This window comes from Gasterosteus aculeatus, chromosome 6, assembly GCF_964276395.1.
Source record: "Gasterosteus aculeatus chromosome 6, fGasAcu3.hap1.1, whole genome shotgun sequence".
In the NCBI taxonomy this organism is placed as follows: Eukaryota; Metazoa; Chordata; class Actinopteri; order Perciformes; family Gasterosteidae; genus Gasterosteus; species Gasterosteus aculeatus.
In genome coordinates, this window is record NC_135693.1 from 9,515,013 (window position 1) to 9,531,629 (window position 16,617).

The window sequence follows — 16,617 nt, forward strand, 5'->3', positions numbered from 1 at the left end:
GTTGATACATTGTTGGGCAATTTACTGGGGATTTACAAATACACACTGTCATCCGCGTGTGTGCCGTGTCTGCTTTCATATCCTGGGTTATACTTGCCTCAATAAAACGACGGTTGCGTGATAATATCGCTGAGCACGTATGCGTGACGTCAGAACAAGTAGGACCCGAATCTAACCGGCATGCACTGTGCGTTAATCGCCTGTGATCATGTAGGGTGGCTGGTCTCGAAAATAATGTGACGTTTAGTGTGCTGAGGTCGCCATCGTGCGGTTAAACTCTGGGGCACAAGATAGTAGATACCATGAATACAATGGGACCGAGGTCCCACTCCGACTACTGTTCAAAGTACTGATGTTGTCCACTAAATTACGGGCGAAATAAAACGAATAAATGTCCCTCTTACGCTCAGAAAACTCTCACATGTGATTCTCACATAATAGAAGCGTGGACGATCCCAATTTTATTAAAAAAACAAGAGGCAGCGTATATTTACCCTAGCAAGGTTAGTTTATTTTGTTTTTCGTGTGTGAAACGTCTTTTTCTTAAAGACAATCTTTGGTAACGGAAGTGAGTGTCGGTGTCCTAGCAACAGGCAACGTTGGGCCACCTGAACGCTGAAGTGTCGAAGAACGTTAATTTAGTTTTACATAAGTTACCTTTAATGTAACTATTCGTACAACTACACCACCTGAAGTTACGTTACTGCATATGGTTAAGGATGGATTTTCGGCCACATACACCGGGAAAGTAATTCGTGTTTATATTCTTTTTCTGGTGGGGGCAAAGACAGGGGCGAAGATGGTGATTGAAAAGCTCAGTTTAACTTGTGATGGACTTCTGTCACACCGACAACTTGCGTGTTGTCCCTCTTATTGTGGCATACCGCTGCATGGCAAGGACATGCTGGTTTACGGTAACGTGGACGCAGTGCAGAAGGTTCGTTAACACGGTTTGGGTTCTTCTCTTTCCCAAATCCACTCCTAATAATGGTTATTATGTAGTTTGAAACAACATTTCAGAATCTAAATTAGAATGACTAGATAGTCACGTCATTTTACGGTGGATTGTTGTGAGTTTTTATATTGAAAACAATCTAATTTCATCCATCATCCAGGGTCCACAGAAATAATTTGTTAAAATGTGTTGTCTATTTCCCTAACGCTAATTTAAATCTTTGTCCACAGCCGCTGTTGCTAACTGGCCACCATGGCGAGGTCAGTGCAATGACCTTTGGAAATCTAAGCAGTCCAGTTCTTCTCTGCTCTGCCTCTGCTGACTACGTCATCGTCTGGGATATTGAATCGTGCAAGAAGAGAACACAGGCGGGTGAGAAAATAAATATCTGTGTGTATCTGCAACGCATTGCGCTGTGAGGTTGCTCGTCTCATCAGAGTGTCGTCAGCTGTCTTCAACATTAGTTTAATACCGTGCTGTTTATTATGTTTTGAACTCAATACTTTCATTATAAACGTCATTGAACAATTCTTCAATGAACAGAAATAGACAGAAATAGATTACTGGGATGAGATCAACGGCAATGTGAAAGAATGCAGATTATCACCGTGAAACAAAATTAGATGACTTAAGTTTTCCATTCCAATGTCCGTAAAAATAGACCCTCCATCCACGGTCACCCATCTTCCTGTTCACACCTGAGTAACATCCCCCGACTGGTGTTGCCTCCCAGACTAGTAGTGGGCATAATGCTACCATCTAGTGGTCCAATTGCTTTAGTCCATATATATACTCAACTATATATTGAAAATATAAACATATAAGATAGATTTCTCCTACAACCTGCTTAGTTATGGAGCATTCTTGTTGTATTGTAAATATGATCATTAATTTGACAGTTTGTAGGTCACCTTAATCTATTATGTTCAAGAACTTCCTTTGCTTTGATTCTAAACAAGCTGATTGATTTACTTGCAGGCAGAGTTGCAGTTGGAACAGTTGTCGGGACTTTACTGGGTGAAGTGGTCCATCTTTCATTCTGTTTCTCTGATGAGCGAGTGGCAGCATGCTCAGGAGCAACTGTATATATTCTCACTTCAAAGGTACAAGATCATGCACATTTTCACCATTTCCCACTGTGTGGTCATGGGTTGGCAAGAGATTTGCTCATAGGTCTCTGAGTCAACTAAGAGAGGGCCGCCCTATACGTCTCTATCATAAGAAGTGTGGTGTAGTTTCTGTGAGATGGTTTGCTAGCCATCTTATGTCCTCCAGTTATCCCATCCAAGTTTTATTGTTGTTTTCCACATCAGAGACAGGAGGTGGTATCCACTTTGACTTGCCACTCCGCCCCATTGACATCGGCAGAGTTCTGTCCCTGGAATAAAGACATTCTTGTCACCACATCAGAGGACCGCACTTTTAAAGTACTGATAGAAAGAAAATATCCCGCTTTCAATTCATATCAAATATTAAACACGCTACAATTGAGTTTCGTTAACAAGAAACTACTTTTCTGTTTCTCTTTTCAGGTGTGGGATTTAAAAACGGAAACTGTTTGCTACCAGTCTTTTGTGCTTTCAGGTAAGATATTACAATGATCATGACTATTACCCATGGAATGTATTGAAAATAATTATTCGTTAGTATATGAATTTTCTGCAAGTATCTAAATTTAAATCACATGTTTTGTATAGTGGCAGCTGTAAAGGAGTCAGTGCTTGCAAAATTATTAAAATGTTCCTAAATCCAATGTTTCATTTCTTTAGCCTCTCCACTGCTCAGTGTGCTCCTATTAGAGGAGAACAAGCACATTGTCACTGGTTCAACTGATGGTCAGGTCAGTGACTGACAGCAGCTCATAATCACATATCTCATAAGAATTCAATTCATAAAGCTGAACAACACCTGTCTTTGTTTGGTTTAGCTGTGGTGCTTCTCCCTCCCGGATGACCACAAGTGTCACCTGGTGACAAAAATGGACCTCGAAATGATGGAAAAAAGGCATCAAATGCAACAAGGGACTGTGAGCGATCAAACAGGTCATATTACTGATGTATCAAAAAATCAATGACAGATTATATTTAGTGCCGACTTTGTGGATAACATTAATCAAATTGTTTTAGATAAGTCCTATGCATCTTTTCTACTCTATGACCAAAATCAAATCAACTAAAATAAATTACTTATTACACCTCAATTCTGATATATTTCTTGCAGGGGTGGCAGAACAATCGGCTCCAGATAAAGTGAAGACCTCAAAAGCTGTTCTCAGAATGGCTTTCTGTAACTCACTGACTGACACCAGTAGAGGGCATACAAAGTAAGGGCATGATGTCCACATCACAGAGAAAGCGTGTGTTTGTAGTTTGTAGTGGGCACATAATCTCTGGGTCATGGTTACCAGGATAATCCACACATGGCCCGCTCTAAATGTTCACTGGCAGAAAGAGCAACCGTGTTTGGAGGAGAACGTCTGTGCGTAATGACCCACGGTTACAACATGGCAACCTTTGTTTACAGGAAGGTCAGATGCATAGAGAGAGGGGCAATCCCTTTGTCCAAGGTGGATTTCATAGTGTCAGCATAGAGACTGCTCTCACGCTCCAGTGCTCGCAATGATGACTGGACGTTATTATTTTACCACAAGGAAGAACTATTTTACTTTTTAACTATTTTAATTTTGTGACAAGGAATCTCAATGTTGAAGCAGCAAGGCGCCATTCTCAAGGCCTTCAATTGTTCTTATTTCCGCGAGGTAAAAGTCTATGTGATCCGGGAAAACACTACAATAGCCATGCAAATAAAGTCATACGTATATTTCTGCCAGAAACACTTCGTAGATGTCATATTGTCAGAAAAGGCCTGGAAAAAAAGTGCTGAATGGAATACCACATCTACTTGCCGCACTTGCATCTACATGCAGTGACAGAAGACGTCAAAGGAAACTTTGCAGTTTTGTGGCATAATCTGTTTCAAGCTGTTCAAACATTTGATGTTATGACAGGAAACAGGCACTTTAAAAGCACTGACACAACTCTATTTATTTGATGGACCACTGGAATGAAATGGACGTTGGTTCCTTATTGCCATTAGGAAAGCATATGGTCTCAGAGCGGTATCCACATAATCTTTACTTTTCTCGTTCGGCTACTGCATGAACTCTGAAGGTCTGAAACCCTGTTTGGCTTCTATTGCTTGACATATAACACAACAACATTGCTTGGTTGTTATATGTGGTAAATATGCAGCTGAAGGAGTAACTTACTGTTTTTACTGTTGAAATCTAGTATTACAGTGTCCATGCTGACAGCACCGGTGCTGATGTTACGTTGTTAAAGCCACAGTGAACGATATTAAGATTTCAGTCTTTGGCGCCTCGCAGTGGCAGGATCTGAAAAGACCATTATGCCGAACAGCACTGAACGCGCAAGACAAATGTTTTATTTAAATGGTGCAATTATCACATAAACATCATTATACGATGGCATTTGTTGTCTCCATCCTGTACAGAGGCACAGGCTCAGCGTGAAAATAATGGTGCACTTAAATGTACCTTTTTGCAGACATTATTATAGCCTCAGCATGTAGCTCAGGAAGTTGATGAAAATTATCCTTCAAGCTAAGTTTCCACTCTCTTTTCTGCTTGATGTGGCAGTAGTTTCCATCTTGCTGGGGTATACTTAGTTTAGACTACATGAAGTGAAAGGAAACTTGAATAAAAACCTTGAGTCCTATGGTGTGCATTCCCTGCAACTCCATCACATCAGTGTATTTTTGTTGAGCATGTGGTTTCATTGTCTTTTCCCACATGATGTGAAATAAATGCTTTTACTGGGAACCCGGTAACAGTGTTGTCCCATACTTTTCTGTGTGGGCTCATTCAGGGAGAACAGCTGGCTGTGTATTGGAAGCACCGATGGTCTGTATGTGGTTGATCTGGCTACTTCAGAACTTCTAACAGCACTATACTTCGAAGGTAGGCTGGTGGTGGTGTGACTTCTCCTATTACCACTGTAGAAACATCTATGCACAAGCAATGCACCATCTTTAGCAGAAATTATGTGATTGTATTTCTTTCTTTGTATTTCTAAACTTCACTGATGGATTTCAGAATGTTACTTTACAGACTCATGACTGATGTTTGTTCCTCCAGACTACCCCAATCTGAGCGTCACAATGGCTGGCTCCTGGTCCATCTCTCCAGGCTGGGATAACTCTGTGAGTAAAGCCAATACAACCTTAATAAACCACATTAAAACCCACTGGTGAATAGTTATTGTAACTGGACTTATATGGACTGCAAGAGGATTGTAATTAAGCATAATCAGAGCAGACCACTTGTGTGCCGGCCCGGCTGCTTCTGCCATTTCTGCTGAATGTTGATAGATCATAATAATACGAGTAAAACAAATTGTCAAATTCCACTACTGATTCCAGACTGTTAGAGTCTGTTTGAAACTGTTTCACCATCCACTCTTGGATACTGTGAAATGGACATTTTTCAAAGATTCAACCGTGATTTGCGTTCGCTTCGCGTAGAGATCATTGTCTCTATTTCCTATTCATGAAGGTATAGTGTTATTGTATCACTTAAAATGATAATGGAATTAAGTGTTTCAATATTAATTCAATCTCAAATTCCCTGTCACACAGATGCTGCTCTTAGTGAGCTCTTTGTTTACTCCACGTGTGACCCTGTTGGAGTTGTGTCTCTGGGACCTAAGGAGGACGTTGGCTTGTGGTGAAGGCTTTCTGGTTTTGCCCAGGTAAATGAGGTTTTGTTTTACTCTATTGAACATACATTTCCTTTTTTTGCTTGCTCCATTCAATTAGGAGATCAAAGTAACAAATCAGCTGTTAGAAGGTACTCAGTGTTTCAAGGACTCTTGCTTCTTGTGTGGTCTAGAATACTGTGCACAGGGGCTGTAAATAAGGTTTTCTTGACAAAGAACAACCTGATAAATATAATAGTATATATTTTTCAGCTGCTTGTAATGTAATTCATTTGGTAATTTTTTGATTCAGTGGTGCTAGTTCATGAGAAGCTTATTTAGGGGAACTAGTGCTTCAGACATAAAACAACTGCTTCCTGTAGGTCATGTGATCATCTGGCTCCAGCCTCAAACCACTGTGCTTAGTGAATGAATAGAGGTTGATATGTTTTTAATCAACATGGTTTAATAAAAATGTCTGTTAAAAAATGAATTTAAAAGATCACACTGTCATTGCTTTGAGAATTTCATTGCTTTTTAAAGGCAAAACAAATGGAAGGAATGAAATTCAGGCAGGTACTACCTCTACAAATGATTATTTTGCTAAATCAAGCAGAACCAATGAACACTGATCATTTTCATAAACATTATGTGTTGTCTGGTTCAACAAATTTGCAATCTATAAGACATCAGCCTGTTAAAATGTGCAAAAACAGAGTAGTTGTTGGCTTTTGTTGCTCTCTCTCTCAGACACTGGTCACCTGACTAGTGCAATGATATATACAACATTGCAAAAATGTTTCCCCCCCGACTCTTCTGTCTTAACTTGCCATATTTGAGCTATTCTTGCCATCTGTTTTTTAAAGAGTCAACAATATGGCACTGGGAATTAGAAACACTTAATAATCCACAATGTTGGAAATGCATCGTTCCTTCTTTTCCAGTAACTCTTTTCGCCCAGTTCACCCCGTCACCACCTTCTTCTCCCTTTTTGTTTTCAGTTCTCCTCCACTGCCTGAATCTCCTCTGAATGCAGAGTTACAGAAGAAGGAGCCTAAACATCCTAAAAAGAAAGGTCAGCATTTGAATCCTCACCCCTCTCTCAACTATGCTTATGATCATAAAATAAAAAGGGAGCTGCTGCTGTTTGACGACTCTTGGTTTTAGACGTATGACCTATTTAATAATTTATTCCATATCTGGCTCTCTATCTGTTTTGCTTGGACACACACAGCCTTCTAAGATTGGACCTAGTGTATGTTTATAGAAAGTGTCTTTTGCTATTAAAGCAGCCACCGAAAACCTCTTCACTCTGTAAATATGGAAACATTCAGTGCTTTGCATTGTGGGAAATATAAATGTGGCATTCATAATTAGTCTGTTTTACTTCAGTTTCAATGTGCCACATGGGCAGGTGCTTTAAATTATGCAACAGTAAGAGCACAAGACATTCTCTGTGACACATTGTCAACAATAAGCGGATTGTACGGCGGCTTCTTGCAGTAGGGGAGTCCTTTAATGAAGTGAGTCTATTTGTGGTTCTTTGGTGTATCATTAGGAGCTGGAAGCTCAAAGGTACCAACAGTACAATATACTGTGGTTTGCATGTTGGAAAGTTGACGCTCGGTATTTGCCAGGCTCCCTCAGCTGGAGGGAAGGGAGCAGCCAGTGGGAGACTGTGTAGGGGACCTTCAGGGGAGTCCAGAGGTGCTGCATGAATCCAGTGTCAGACCACAAACATTCACAGACTGTTACCCACCACGTTGCCACGTATGGAACTCGATACTCTAAAGCAGAGGTCTTCAACCTCGGCGGAGGTACTGCAGGCAGATTTGGTTCATTGGTCAATTTTAATTTTTTCCACAAATTGAAATGTCTTTAAATATACATTAACATGAATCCAACATATTGTAGCAAATGGATAAATACAAGCAGAATACGTTATCTTGCAGTCCCACAATCACTTTCCATATTTAGGTTTAAAATAAAAACGTTCTTTTGCACAACTTAAATTTCTGATTATCATGTAATTGACAGATAGGTTGGTATAATTTGACAAGGTATGTTTATAAATGGCAGTAGCTTGGCCCCCTTTGCTCACTCTACCTATGACGTGTGTATTATTATTATTTGTGAAATAGCTTAGTATTGAACGCACAGTAAGGCATGTTTGTACATGGCACTAGGCCCAGTTTAATATAAAACAAAATCAGTTTAGGGGTCCTTGCCCTGAAGAACATTGTAAACCCCGGTTCTAAAGAATTTCAGGAGCATTATATACAAAATATACCGTTTCTCAATTGTCTGTTACAACTTTTTCAAAATAACAGTGATCACAGATAAGAAATGTTGACATGCGTCACCCCCACATTACATAAGCATGAAATAAACCAGGACTCTTGGCTTTTTGAGATGATTATAATCTGCTGCCGTTGCTTTTTGCATGATGTCACTTTTCTGAAGTGTAATGCCCGAGCCTTGCCTGTTTAAGTCGTTTTTATAGGAAGGATATCAAGGGACTACTAAAGCAGCAATTGGCTTTGAATGGCCACGATTGCAAGTTCAGAACTAACTTTGAATGTATCTCAGTCCTCTGTGCAATGGGATCAAAACAGTATTAACTGTCAACATAAAAGCACAGATTACACACTACCATTTGAATATTATTTTTTGTGAGGAACAACTTTAGAGGAAAAGGAGGCCTTCATGTGCTCCGATGCCTTTAATGTGGAAAATGTCATCAAGCATTCTTTGCTAGTTTTGGGTACAGTGAGATTGAAAAAACAATCTGTGACCCACATTGGACGCAGAGGCCTTCACTAGTCCAGTACATATTAGCGGAGAGTGTTTAGTGCTTCTGACTGTTTTTCCATTATTCATTGCTCTGCAGCGACTGCTGTATAGAGAGCCTTATGGTCAGTAAATGTAGTTCACAACTTCCCATCTAGCTGTCCAATAAAGTTTGATAGTGTGATTAGTATTTTTTTCACATAGCAACATGTAGCGTTATTTTCTTTGCATTTTTCGTATTTCCTCCCAGTATGCTACACAAATGTCCCACATAGGCAGCGTATTCTTTATGTGCTTCATGACGTATCTGCCTGTCAGACCCTTAGTTTGCCTCCATATTTGGGATTCCTGTCAGTCAGCAGTTACTGTACCTCCGATACCTTTTTGCTTCTACTATGTTTCCCTCCTCTCACTATGTGACCCACTTTTTACAGGTCAGTAAGGAAATAATAAATAAATAATAAGTAATGTCTCAGGGACGTATATACCTGCTACACAGTAAAATCGCCAGTGTTAATACAACACTTAAAGAGTCAATTTTAACACTACCTCAGTGAACATATGGTCCCTATCTACAGAGTGTTAAATGTACACTGAACACAGAGTTAAATTTCCAGAGTCAATTTTACTCTGGTAAGAGTTAAAATTTTACACTAGGTGCAGTGTAGTGTAATAATATTAACTCTAAGAAGTGTCAATCAAGTTTTACACTATGTAAGAAGTAACACCCATAGTGTTATTCACATGTAACACTAAAGAGTTATAAAAGAAATAACCTTTCCAGTGTTAAACCTACTTTACACTATGTTGATTATGAAATCACTCCAAAGAGTGTTGATTTTTAACCAACTCCTACCAGTGTTGCATATCTATGCAGGGGGAAAAACACACAGACAATTGTATCCATACTGTAATACATATTTATTCCAAGTAAACATGAAATATTGGCATCAAAAGTAAACCTAAAACATGTAAAGCTCACATCTTATCACAGTGGCAAAGATCTTGGTTGGTGCTGGATGACAGGAATGTTTTGATCAACATGATGGTATCTGCAAAGACAGCAAACTGAAATCAACATTATGATCTACAACACCATACAAGCTGACAACCTGAAAATACCCTATTTCAGCTTTAAAAATCACAAACACAACTACATTTTCGGTCAAGTACATCAACTTATTACTTACCACCAGAGCACCACAGTACATTAAAGAACAATCTGAAAGAAAAAAGGAAAATATACATATTAAGTAACTACGTAACTACGTAGACCCCTCCGCCGTAGCCTGACGTGCACCTCCGAAAAAATCTAACTGCGAGTCGAGTTGACGTAGATCGCAAGTGCTGTGATTGGTCCGCTCAGAACGTAATTTGCGGCAGTTGCTGACATTCGAAAGTATCGAAAGTGCACTTGCTCATCCAGGTCCCTCAGTGGGTGAACCAGTGTTGTAAATTCACGTCTTCTCCGTAGCCTGCGCTTCAATATGAGCTTCGGCTCACCAAGGATTCGGCACCCGCAGAAACACACAGCCACACCCGCCGCCGCCGTAACGTGGAAGCATAAATTAAGCAGCAGCTACAGCCATAGACATAAAGAATAGACATCGACCGCTGCTGCCTAGTGGTGCTGACGAGCCGCGGGGCCGCCAACTTGGACCGGTCACCCGCTCCACTCAGTGCCAGCTGGCGCAACGAAGTGTCAGCGCGTCACTCGCTGAATACAAAAGCGGATGTTCACGGCATTTTGTAGGCATGACACCGAAAACATGATTCGGCGTATTTTAATATTCATAGTAGGCATAACAGTAATAATATTCTGGTATATAATATAATAAAAAATATTTGTTTGCGCCTCAGCAGCCAATGCAGCGTCTACTCTTTATATATCTATGGCTACAGCAGCAGCTAACGGGAACCGAGCCTCTCTGAGCCGCGGCTCGGTTCACGTTAACTGGGTCGACTCGGTGCATTCCGCCGTCTGCCGGTGAACTAGCGGGTCCTATGAGCACGTCCGCATGTCCGCGACATGTCCCGCTATGCTCGACCAAATTGTGACGCTAAAGCGATTTGCTCCGGCTCAAATAGAAATAATAAATATGACTGCTTCAACGAATTTTTTCCTTCATTTTACTGAAATAAATGTGCAAGCATGACACATAACACACCAGGACAGCTCGTCCTCGCTGACATTAACGTTACCTCGTGTCGTTTTTGTTCAGTTTGGTGTTGGTGGTCAGACATGTGGCTGCTACATTTAAGCTAACCGCCGACCCGATATCACGTTAGCCATTTGAAATTCGGTATTTGAAGACACGAACCCAACATTGACTAGTGTGGTGAATGAATACGTCCCTTTATTCTTATACAGATTCTACTGGAATGAAAAAAAACAACGGGAATAGTTTATAGTAGAAAGACTTACCACAGTATTTCGATGCGAGGAAGATGGCGATGCCAGAATCCACATTCTCAGTTTGACCGGGAAAGTTGGTGGGCGGGGCTCTCCAGAGTATTCTTTGTGATACTCTGGAAGGCATCTTGCTCTAATCAGTGTTGAATCAGGGCCTTAGAGAGTCAATAACACTGACAGAGTAAAACCTCTGTTAACTCCGATTATTTTCACCAACACTGGAAGTTTTCTGGTTCAATTTTACTCTGTCCATTGTTGGAAGAACTCCGGAAGAATTAAAATAGTTTGACACTGCCTTTTTGACACTGGCAAATTTACTGTGTATGGTTAAAACATTTTCAGAAGCTTGAATTATTTCTTTTCCTTTTTATTGGTCCTCCGAGGGAGGTCTGCGTTTGCCCGTCTCCTGAGAACCAGAGTTTGTGTTATATTTTTCAAATTAACTCTTGGTCTGACCTTGTGACCTTTTAATGCAGACAACTGTAAAATAAACAATTGTTGCTTCTTAAAATTAAAGAAACCCAACATCTGATGTATATTTTAAGTCATGTTAGTAGTAATAACCACTAATGGTTTTTGGTCTCAGAGACAAAGCATGATTGTAACTTTAAATCATTTGTGGCTGCTTTAGTCTTTGAACCAGTAACTAAAAAGTCTCAATTTTTAAACTGGACTGATGAACTTTATTTTTATGATTTTGTTTTTGCTGACATGGTTCAGACAGTTCAGGCTAAGTCTCACATAATGAGCGCTGTAAAAACAGCACACAGCAAGCTGCTGTGATTTTATGGAAAGTTTATGACTGCACTTGGAAATTTGTCTGAAATCCGTGCTTCAAATGAGGTCTAGTGTCAGCGTAAAGTATGAAACTTTCATTGCCCAATAAAACTAAATGACCATTATATATCAACAGGGGGTTAATAGGGCTGTTGTACCATGACAAGTGACTGTGTTGCCATATTATTCAATTTCTATCCAGAATTTCCTGCATGTAATCTGTTCTGGATCCAAAGTTACTTGCAGGACTTCCCCTTACACATAACATAGTGGAGGAAGGTGCAAAATGGTAGCAACTGTAGCGCCATAAGCCCTTTTATCCACCAGAAGAAAAAGCATTTGTTACGTACTTTTTACCGATTGAAACTACTATAAAGTACACATTTGACCCAGATTGAGAACACCTGGTTTACGAAAGCTTGAAGTCATTTTAAACTAAGTTAGGAATTAAGACCTCTGCTTTTACAGAGGCAGCACAGGGTGAACATTTTCCACAGCGTTATTCTTTGATGCTGGACAGGTAATAAACAACAGAAAAACTCACCTTACTTCAAGACCACAATACGATTTTTGAAAAGGAACACTAATAATAATTAGGGTTCCTTTTCAAAAATCGTATTATTTATTAAAAATAATTAAGATGCGATTAGACATTTTTGGATATGGTATTTGAACTGCGACATAACTGCATATTTGTGTAACTAAATGGCACTACAGTTCCAATCAATCAAAAGTAAATCTTTAATCAAGTTGGTGAACAACAATCTGTTTCTAAAACTGCTGCACCACTGACAGCTTTGTAAAAAATATAATTCAAAGGAAAGATATTTATGATAAAAGCTTAATTATACAGTTAACTTATCCAGATTTACTTTGTTTTGTTGCTCAACTGAATGAATGTCAATGAATAATAATATGAATTCATTGACATCAATTCATCAATCAAGGTGATGAGCTATTATTGAATCCAAATCAATCCTTTGAACCTAATTGTATATATATATATTTTTTTATACCAATTCAAGTCTTTAATTGCCAAACAGAGATTTTGCAATGTTTCCTTGCTTTGCTTATTTGCCAGGAGAACAGTTTTTGGAAAGCGTCACACGTTTTAATGGTCGTGGAAAAAGTGAGCTCATTGTAGTAAAGGCACTGACAGTGAACAGGGAGCAGAATGAACCATCCCGCAGATTGCTGCAGATGGACATAATGCTCACAGCATAAAATTCTATCTTCTTTTCCTAGTGTATTCCATGAAAAGCCATCACAGTATAATGAGCAATTCTGTCTTATGGAAACTAATGAACTATATTTCCCTTTAACTTTTGACTCACATTGTTACATCCACTCATTTGTAAATGGGGCTCTAATCTAATATTGTATTTTTGATCACTATATGTGCTAAAGATATATCTGCATACTTGTCTATGTGCAATGCACTACCTTATTGTTTTTACAAAGGAGGAATAAAGGAGCAGCCTCTGGTTTTCCACTCAAACGTGAAGTCATCTGGATACACCAGTGCCCCGAGGTAGGTAGACCGTGACTTTTTTCCTAATAGAAAAATCAAATTACAGTTTATCCAAATCCATAATTTGGATTAGGGTTAAGGGCCACTTTATTGTAAAGTCAACTGTGAGAAGGATTGTAATTAAAGTTTGAAGTTGTGATTGAAGTTGAATGCACTATTTTCGAAATAGGGTTTGTTGAATTAAATCATGTGACATATGAGACATACGTTTTTTCTTTTCAGAAATATTATGTTTTCACCTAAAACAAATAACCAGAAGAATTCTTCCTCTCAAAAGGCTAAGAAAAATAAGTAAGCAGTCGCATCATTTAAAATGCATTGAAAATGTTGTTATTAAAACTGAACGTTTATCATTTTTTAGAGGTTTGCTCCTCAGAGATTATCCAGCAGACATTGCAGCACCTTCTATTCCCTGCGTTCATCTAAGCATTACCAATAAGCCAGTCCACTGCCTTCAGTATTCAGGTGAGACCATTTAGCTGCTGCAATACTGACCACAATATCTTAGACTTAACATAATGATGTATTTTAATGTGTCATAGAACTTCTTTATGTCTGTGCAAAGCTTAAACTACTGAAATTTCTTTCGAGCCCTCAATTTTACGATAAGAACTGTCCCATGATCACGTGTCAGGACTGCAGGATACTACAACATCAATGCATTGAGTGGTGTCATATAACATAGATCTAGATTGTGAAGATCCTTTGAAGCCTTAATTTGTAGTACTTTGTTCAGTAATTGGATTCTAGGCATTAAAGTACAATTGTCAGTAAATTAAGACCAGTTCATTGTTTTCATTAAAGGATTATACTACACGTTTATGGATAAGTGTTTCCTGTTCCAACTAAACACATGGCTTTCCCACTAAATACAGAGTTCTTGTTTTCTGGAAAAGATAAATCGGCTGTTGACTGTTCCCTTGTCTCTTCCAGGTGACGGAAAACAAATACTGTGTGGTCTTGGCGACAGCTCAGTGTTATTGTACAAGACCTCCCTGGCTGGCAACCCAACTGTCTACACAGGTGCTGTGCAGTGGTCATGAGTATCCGTACCTTATAACCATCTGGGTTTTTTATTATTTGCCATCAGTCACTCCAGTGTTAATGCAGGCGGCGCATTTGAATGATTCATCTGACCCATTATTCATAACATTTTTTATGATAGGCCTTTGTGGATTGACACAGCGATCAAAGGTTAAGATCTTACCCCCAAAGATGCGGAGAATGACAATACTAAGAACTTCATCTGCTGCTTGGATTTAGGTCTGCATTATTTGGGATATTTTTGATTAAGATACTTTGAAATGAATCCACGGCTTAAGATGAAAGACTGCTCACATTTTCCAAATATTCACTTTATCTGCCATCACTGTCAAAATAGCAGATAAACCACTCTCTTTTACCAGAAAACGCATAGTTTGGTTACATTCCCTGGGTGATGATAAAAAGTGTAAGATGAAAAAGGCATCGCTTTTGAGACAAACTAGGTTTGACCTGATATAATTCCTTACTTATCTTTTTTGATACTGTGTCAAATGCACTCAGTGACCTTAGGAAACACAGTAATCACAGTCAAAGAATGGATAGACATCATTTTCACGCACTTCTTTTGAACCTTGATGGCTTACGTGCATTTAGAACACAGTCTCCACAAAGGGGCAGCAGATATGAGAGGGCAGGAGTTGAGGTGACCAGTAGGTCACCGTGTTCCTCTTCTCTTCACTGTGCCTGACTCTCTGAGCAGAACCATAAAAGCAAATGTTGCAGCTCCACGCTGTTTTAAAGATAATTTCCAACCTCCCTCTTTATGAGCAGGGCATGACAAGCCAGTGAGCAGCGTGAGCTGGAGCCTCAACAGACAGTTGTGGTTGAGTGCGTCAGAGGACCAGTCTCTGCGAATCTGGACCCATGGTAGCCCGAAGCCAGCAATTACCATGGTAAATGTTCCATGCATTTGTAAATACAACTTTTTGTAACAGTCATTTTGAGCTCTACATACCCTAACTTGAGGCCTAAAGTTCAACAACTCACAAAAATGTGAAATAAAGACCAGTCAAAGGGACCTCATATAGCACAAACGTTCTCATTCTAAAGGTATACAACTCAAGTTGATTGAAGTATGAAACAATTACTACAGGTGCAAGACAAATGCATTTTTGTCCAAAAAAAAGGATTTCAGGATTTCAGTGTAATGTTCAATGTATTTTTGACATAGTTGATTCTTAGCAGATCTGCGTTGCTCCACTCAGTGAGTTTGTTTTGAGCTTGGCTGGGTCTGCCGCATTTGATTGGTTGGATTCTTGTGAAGGAACTTGTCAACAAATGTTTTAGCACAGTTTTACTTGTAAACTGTAGAAAGAAATAAGTACAAAAGCACAAAATCACGTTGATTCATGTGGGTTTCTCTCTCTCTCTCTTTCCCCCACATTCAGGGTGTTTCATGTGTCATTTTGAGCAATTAAACAGCCCTGGTTGCGGACAGCATAGTGTTATAGCTTTTTATTGCTGCAAGTATTCGGCCGTGGATTTAATTTGTGTTTTTGAGGCCCTTGTCTTTTTTTAACTTCAATGACGTTCCAAATAATTAAAAAAGAAAATTAGGAACAACAGAAAACTAGATGAATAGTTTGATTTTTTTCTCCTGTCTCATTCAGGGCGACAGTATGTTCTTCAAACCCATTAGAGGTGCTCAGTTTTATTACCTCGACAAATTTCTGCTTCTGGCATCTGGACACTCCCTGTACTTGTACCTGTACAATGTGGACACCACACGAGACAACATAAAAAGGTAATTACAAGGGATCATAATGCAGAAACTGTTCAGCACTTAGAATAAATGGTATAGTATGCATGCTATGGAATGGTTTTGAATTTGATTTAGTTATACAATAAAAAAAACACTGATAGAAAGTGGCTGGTCTCTTTTGGGGAGCTATTTAACATTGTGCAACACAATTAGATACATTGGCATTTAATCAAATCTATCTAACAATTATTGCAAGGTTGTGAGGGCATTTTTTCAGTGCCACTTTTCTCCTCAAGTCACCCATTTATTGTAGTTATGACAACTGGCGTACGTATATTGATTGCCACACCACTGCAATGCAGGAAGAAGGTAAAATTTGGATCAAAGGACTGATCTTTCCTGAGACTTATGTCCACCGTGTGAGGCTTTGTTGCCTAAGATAGCTTTCTTAGTGGTGATTGGACACAGGTGGAAACAATTCGACAATCACAGGGGATGACAGGACCAGGCAGGAAGTGAAGTTACCCGGGGACACGAGTGGCAGAAAACTACAAAATAAGACAGGAAGTGAACGATACCGTGACAGTTACTGACTTCACAGGGTCTGGCTTTATTTAGCTGCTACCACACACTTCACCCTGCTAACAGTCATTACCACTAAATTGCTTGGCTGTGTTCTTTAAGCTGTCA

At 39.4% G+C, this 16,617-nt stretch overlaps 1 protein-coding gene and 1 long non-coding RNA gene across 3 annotated transcripts in view; one reads left to right on the plus strand and one right to left on the minus strand.

Moving 5' to 3' along the window:
* The first annotated feature begins 14 nt into the window (after nucleotides 1-14).
* Nucleotides 15-16,617, plus strand: part of wdr27 (WD repeat domain 27) — a 34,649-nt gene continuing 18,046 nt past the window's right edge. Inside the window, exons 1-18 of one of the 2 annotated variants that reach the window (XM_040177894.2) lie at nucleotides 15-937; nucleotides 1,186-1,327; nucleotides 1,934-2,058; nucleotides 2,269-2,382; nucleotides 2,488-2,539; nucleotides 2,725-2,795; nucleotides 2,883-2,997; nucleotides 3,176-3,278; nucleotides 4,843-4,934; nucleotides 5,112-5,176; nucleotides 5,612-5,724; nucleotides 6,672-6,745; nucleotides 13,112-13,181; nucleotides 13,404-13,472; nucleotides 13,543-13,646; nucleotides 14,115-14,204; nucleotides 14,997-15,118; nucleotides 15,836-15,969. In XM_040177894.2, coding sequence (XP_040033828.2) covers nucleotides 710-937; nucleotides 1,186-1,327; nucleotides 1,934-2,058; nucleotides 2,269-2,382; nucleotides 2,488-2,539; nucleotides 2,725-2,795; nucleotides 2,883-2,997; nucleotides 3,176-3,278; nucleotides 4,843-4,934; nucleotides 5,112-5,176; nucleotides 5,612-5,724; nucleotides 6,672-6,745; nucleotides 13,112-13,181; nucleotides 13,404-13,472; nucleotides 13,543-13,646; nucleotides 14,115-14,204; nucleotides 14,997-15,118; nucleotides 15,836-15,969 — 1,883 coding nt within the window. In that variant the 5' untranslated portion in view covers nucleotides 15-709. The remainder of the gene's footprint in view (nucleotides 938-1,185; nucleotides 1,328-1,933; nucleotides 2,059-2,268; nucleotides 2,383-2,487; nucleotides 2,540-2,724; nucleotides 2,796-2,882; nucleotides 2,998-3,175; nucleotides 3,279-4,842; nucleotides 4,935-5,111; nucleotides 5,177-5,611; nucleotides 5,725-6,671; nucleotides 6,746-13,111; nucleotides 13,182-13,403; nucleotides 13,473-13,542; nucleotides 13,647-14,114; nucleotides 14,205-14,996; nucleotides 15,119-15,835; nucleotides 15,970-16,617) is intronic. The other variant, XM_040177896.2, reaches the window with a different exon arrangement.
* LOC144409434 (uncharacterized) lies at nucleotides 9,363-11,084 on the minus strand. Its single transcript, XR_013467876.1, has 3 exons — nucleotides 10,886-11,084; nucleotides 9,651-9,682; nucleotides 9,363-9,512 (listed from the first exon to the last, which is right to left on the minus strand). It is a non-coding gene; the product is annotated as an uncharacterized LOC144409434 (long non-coding RNA).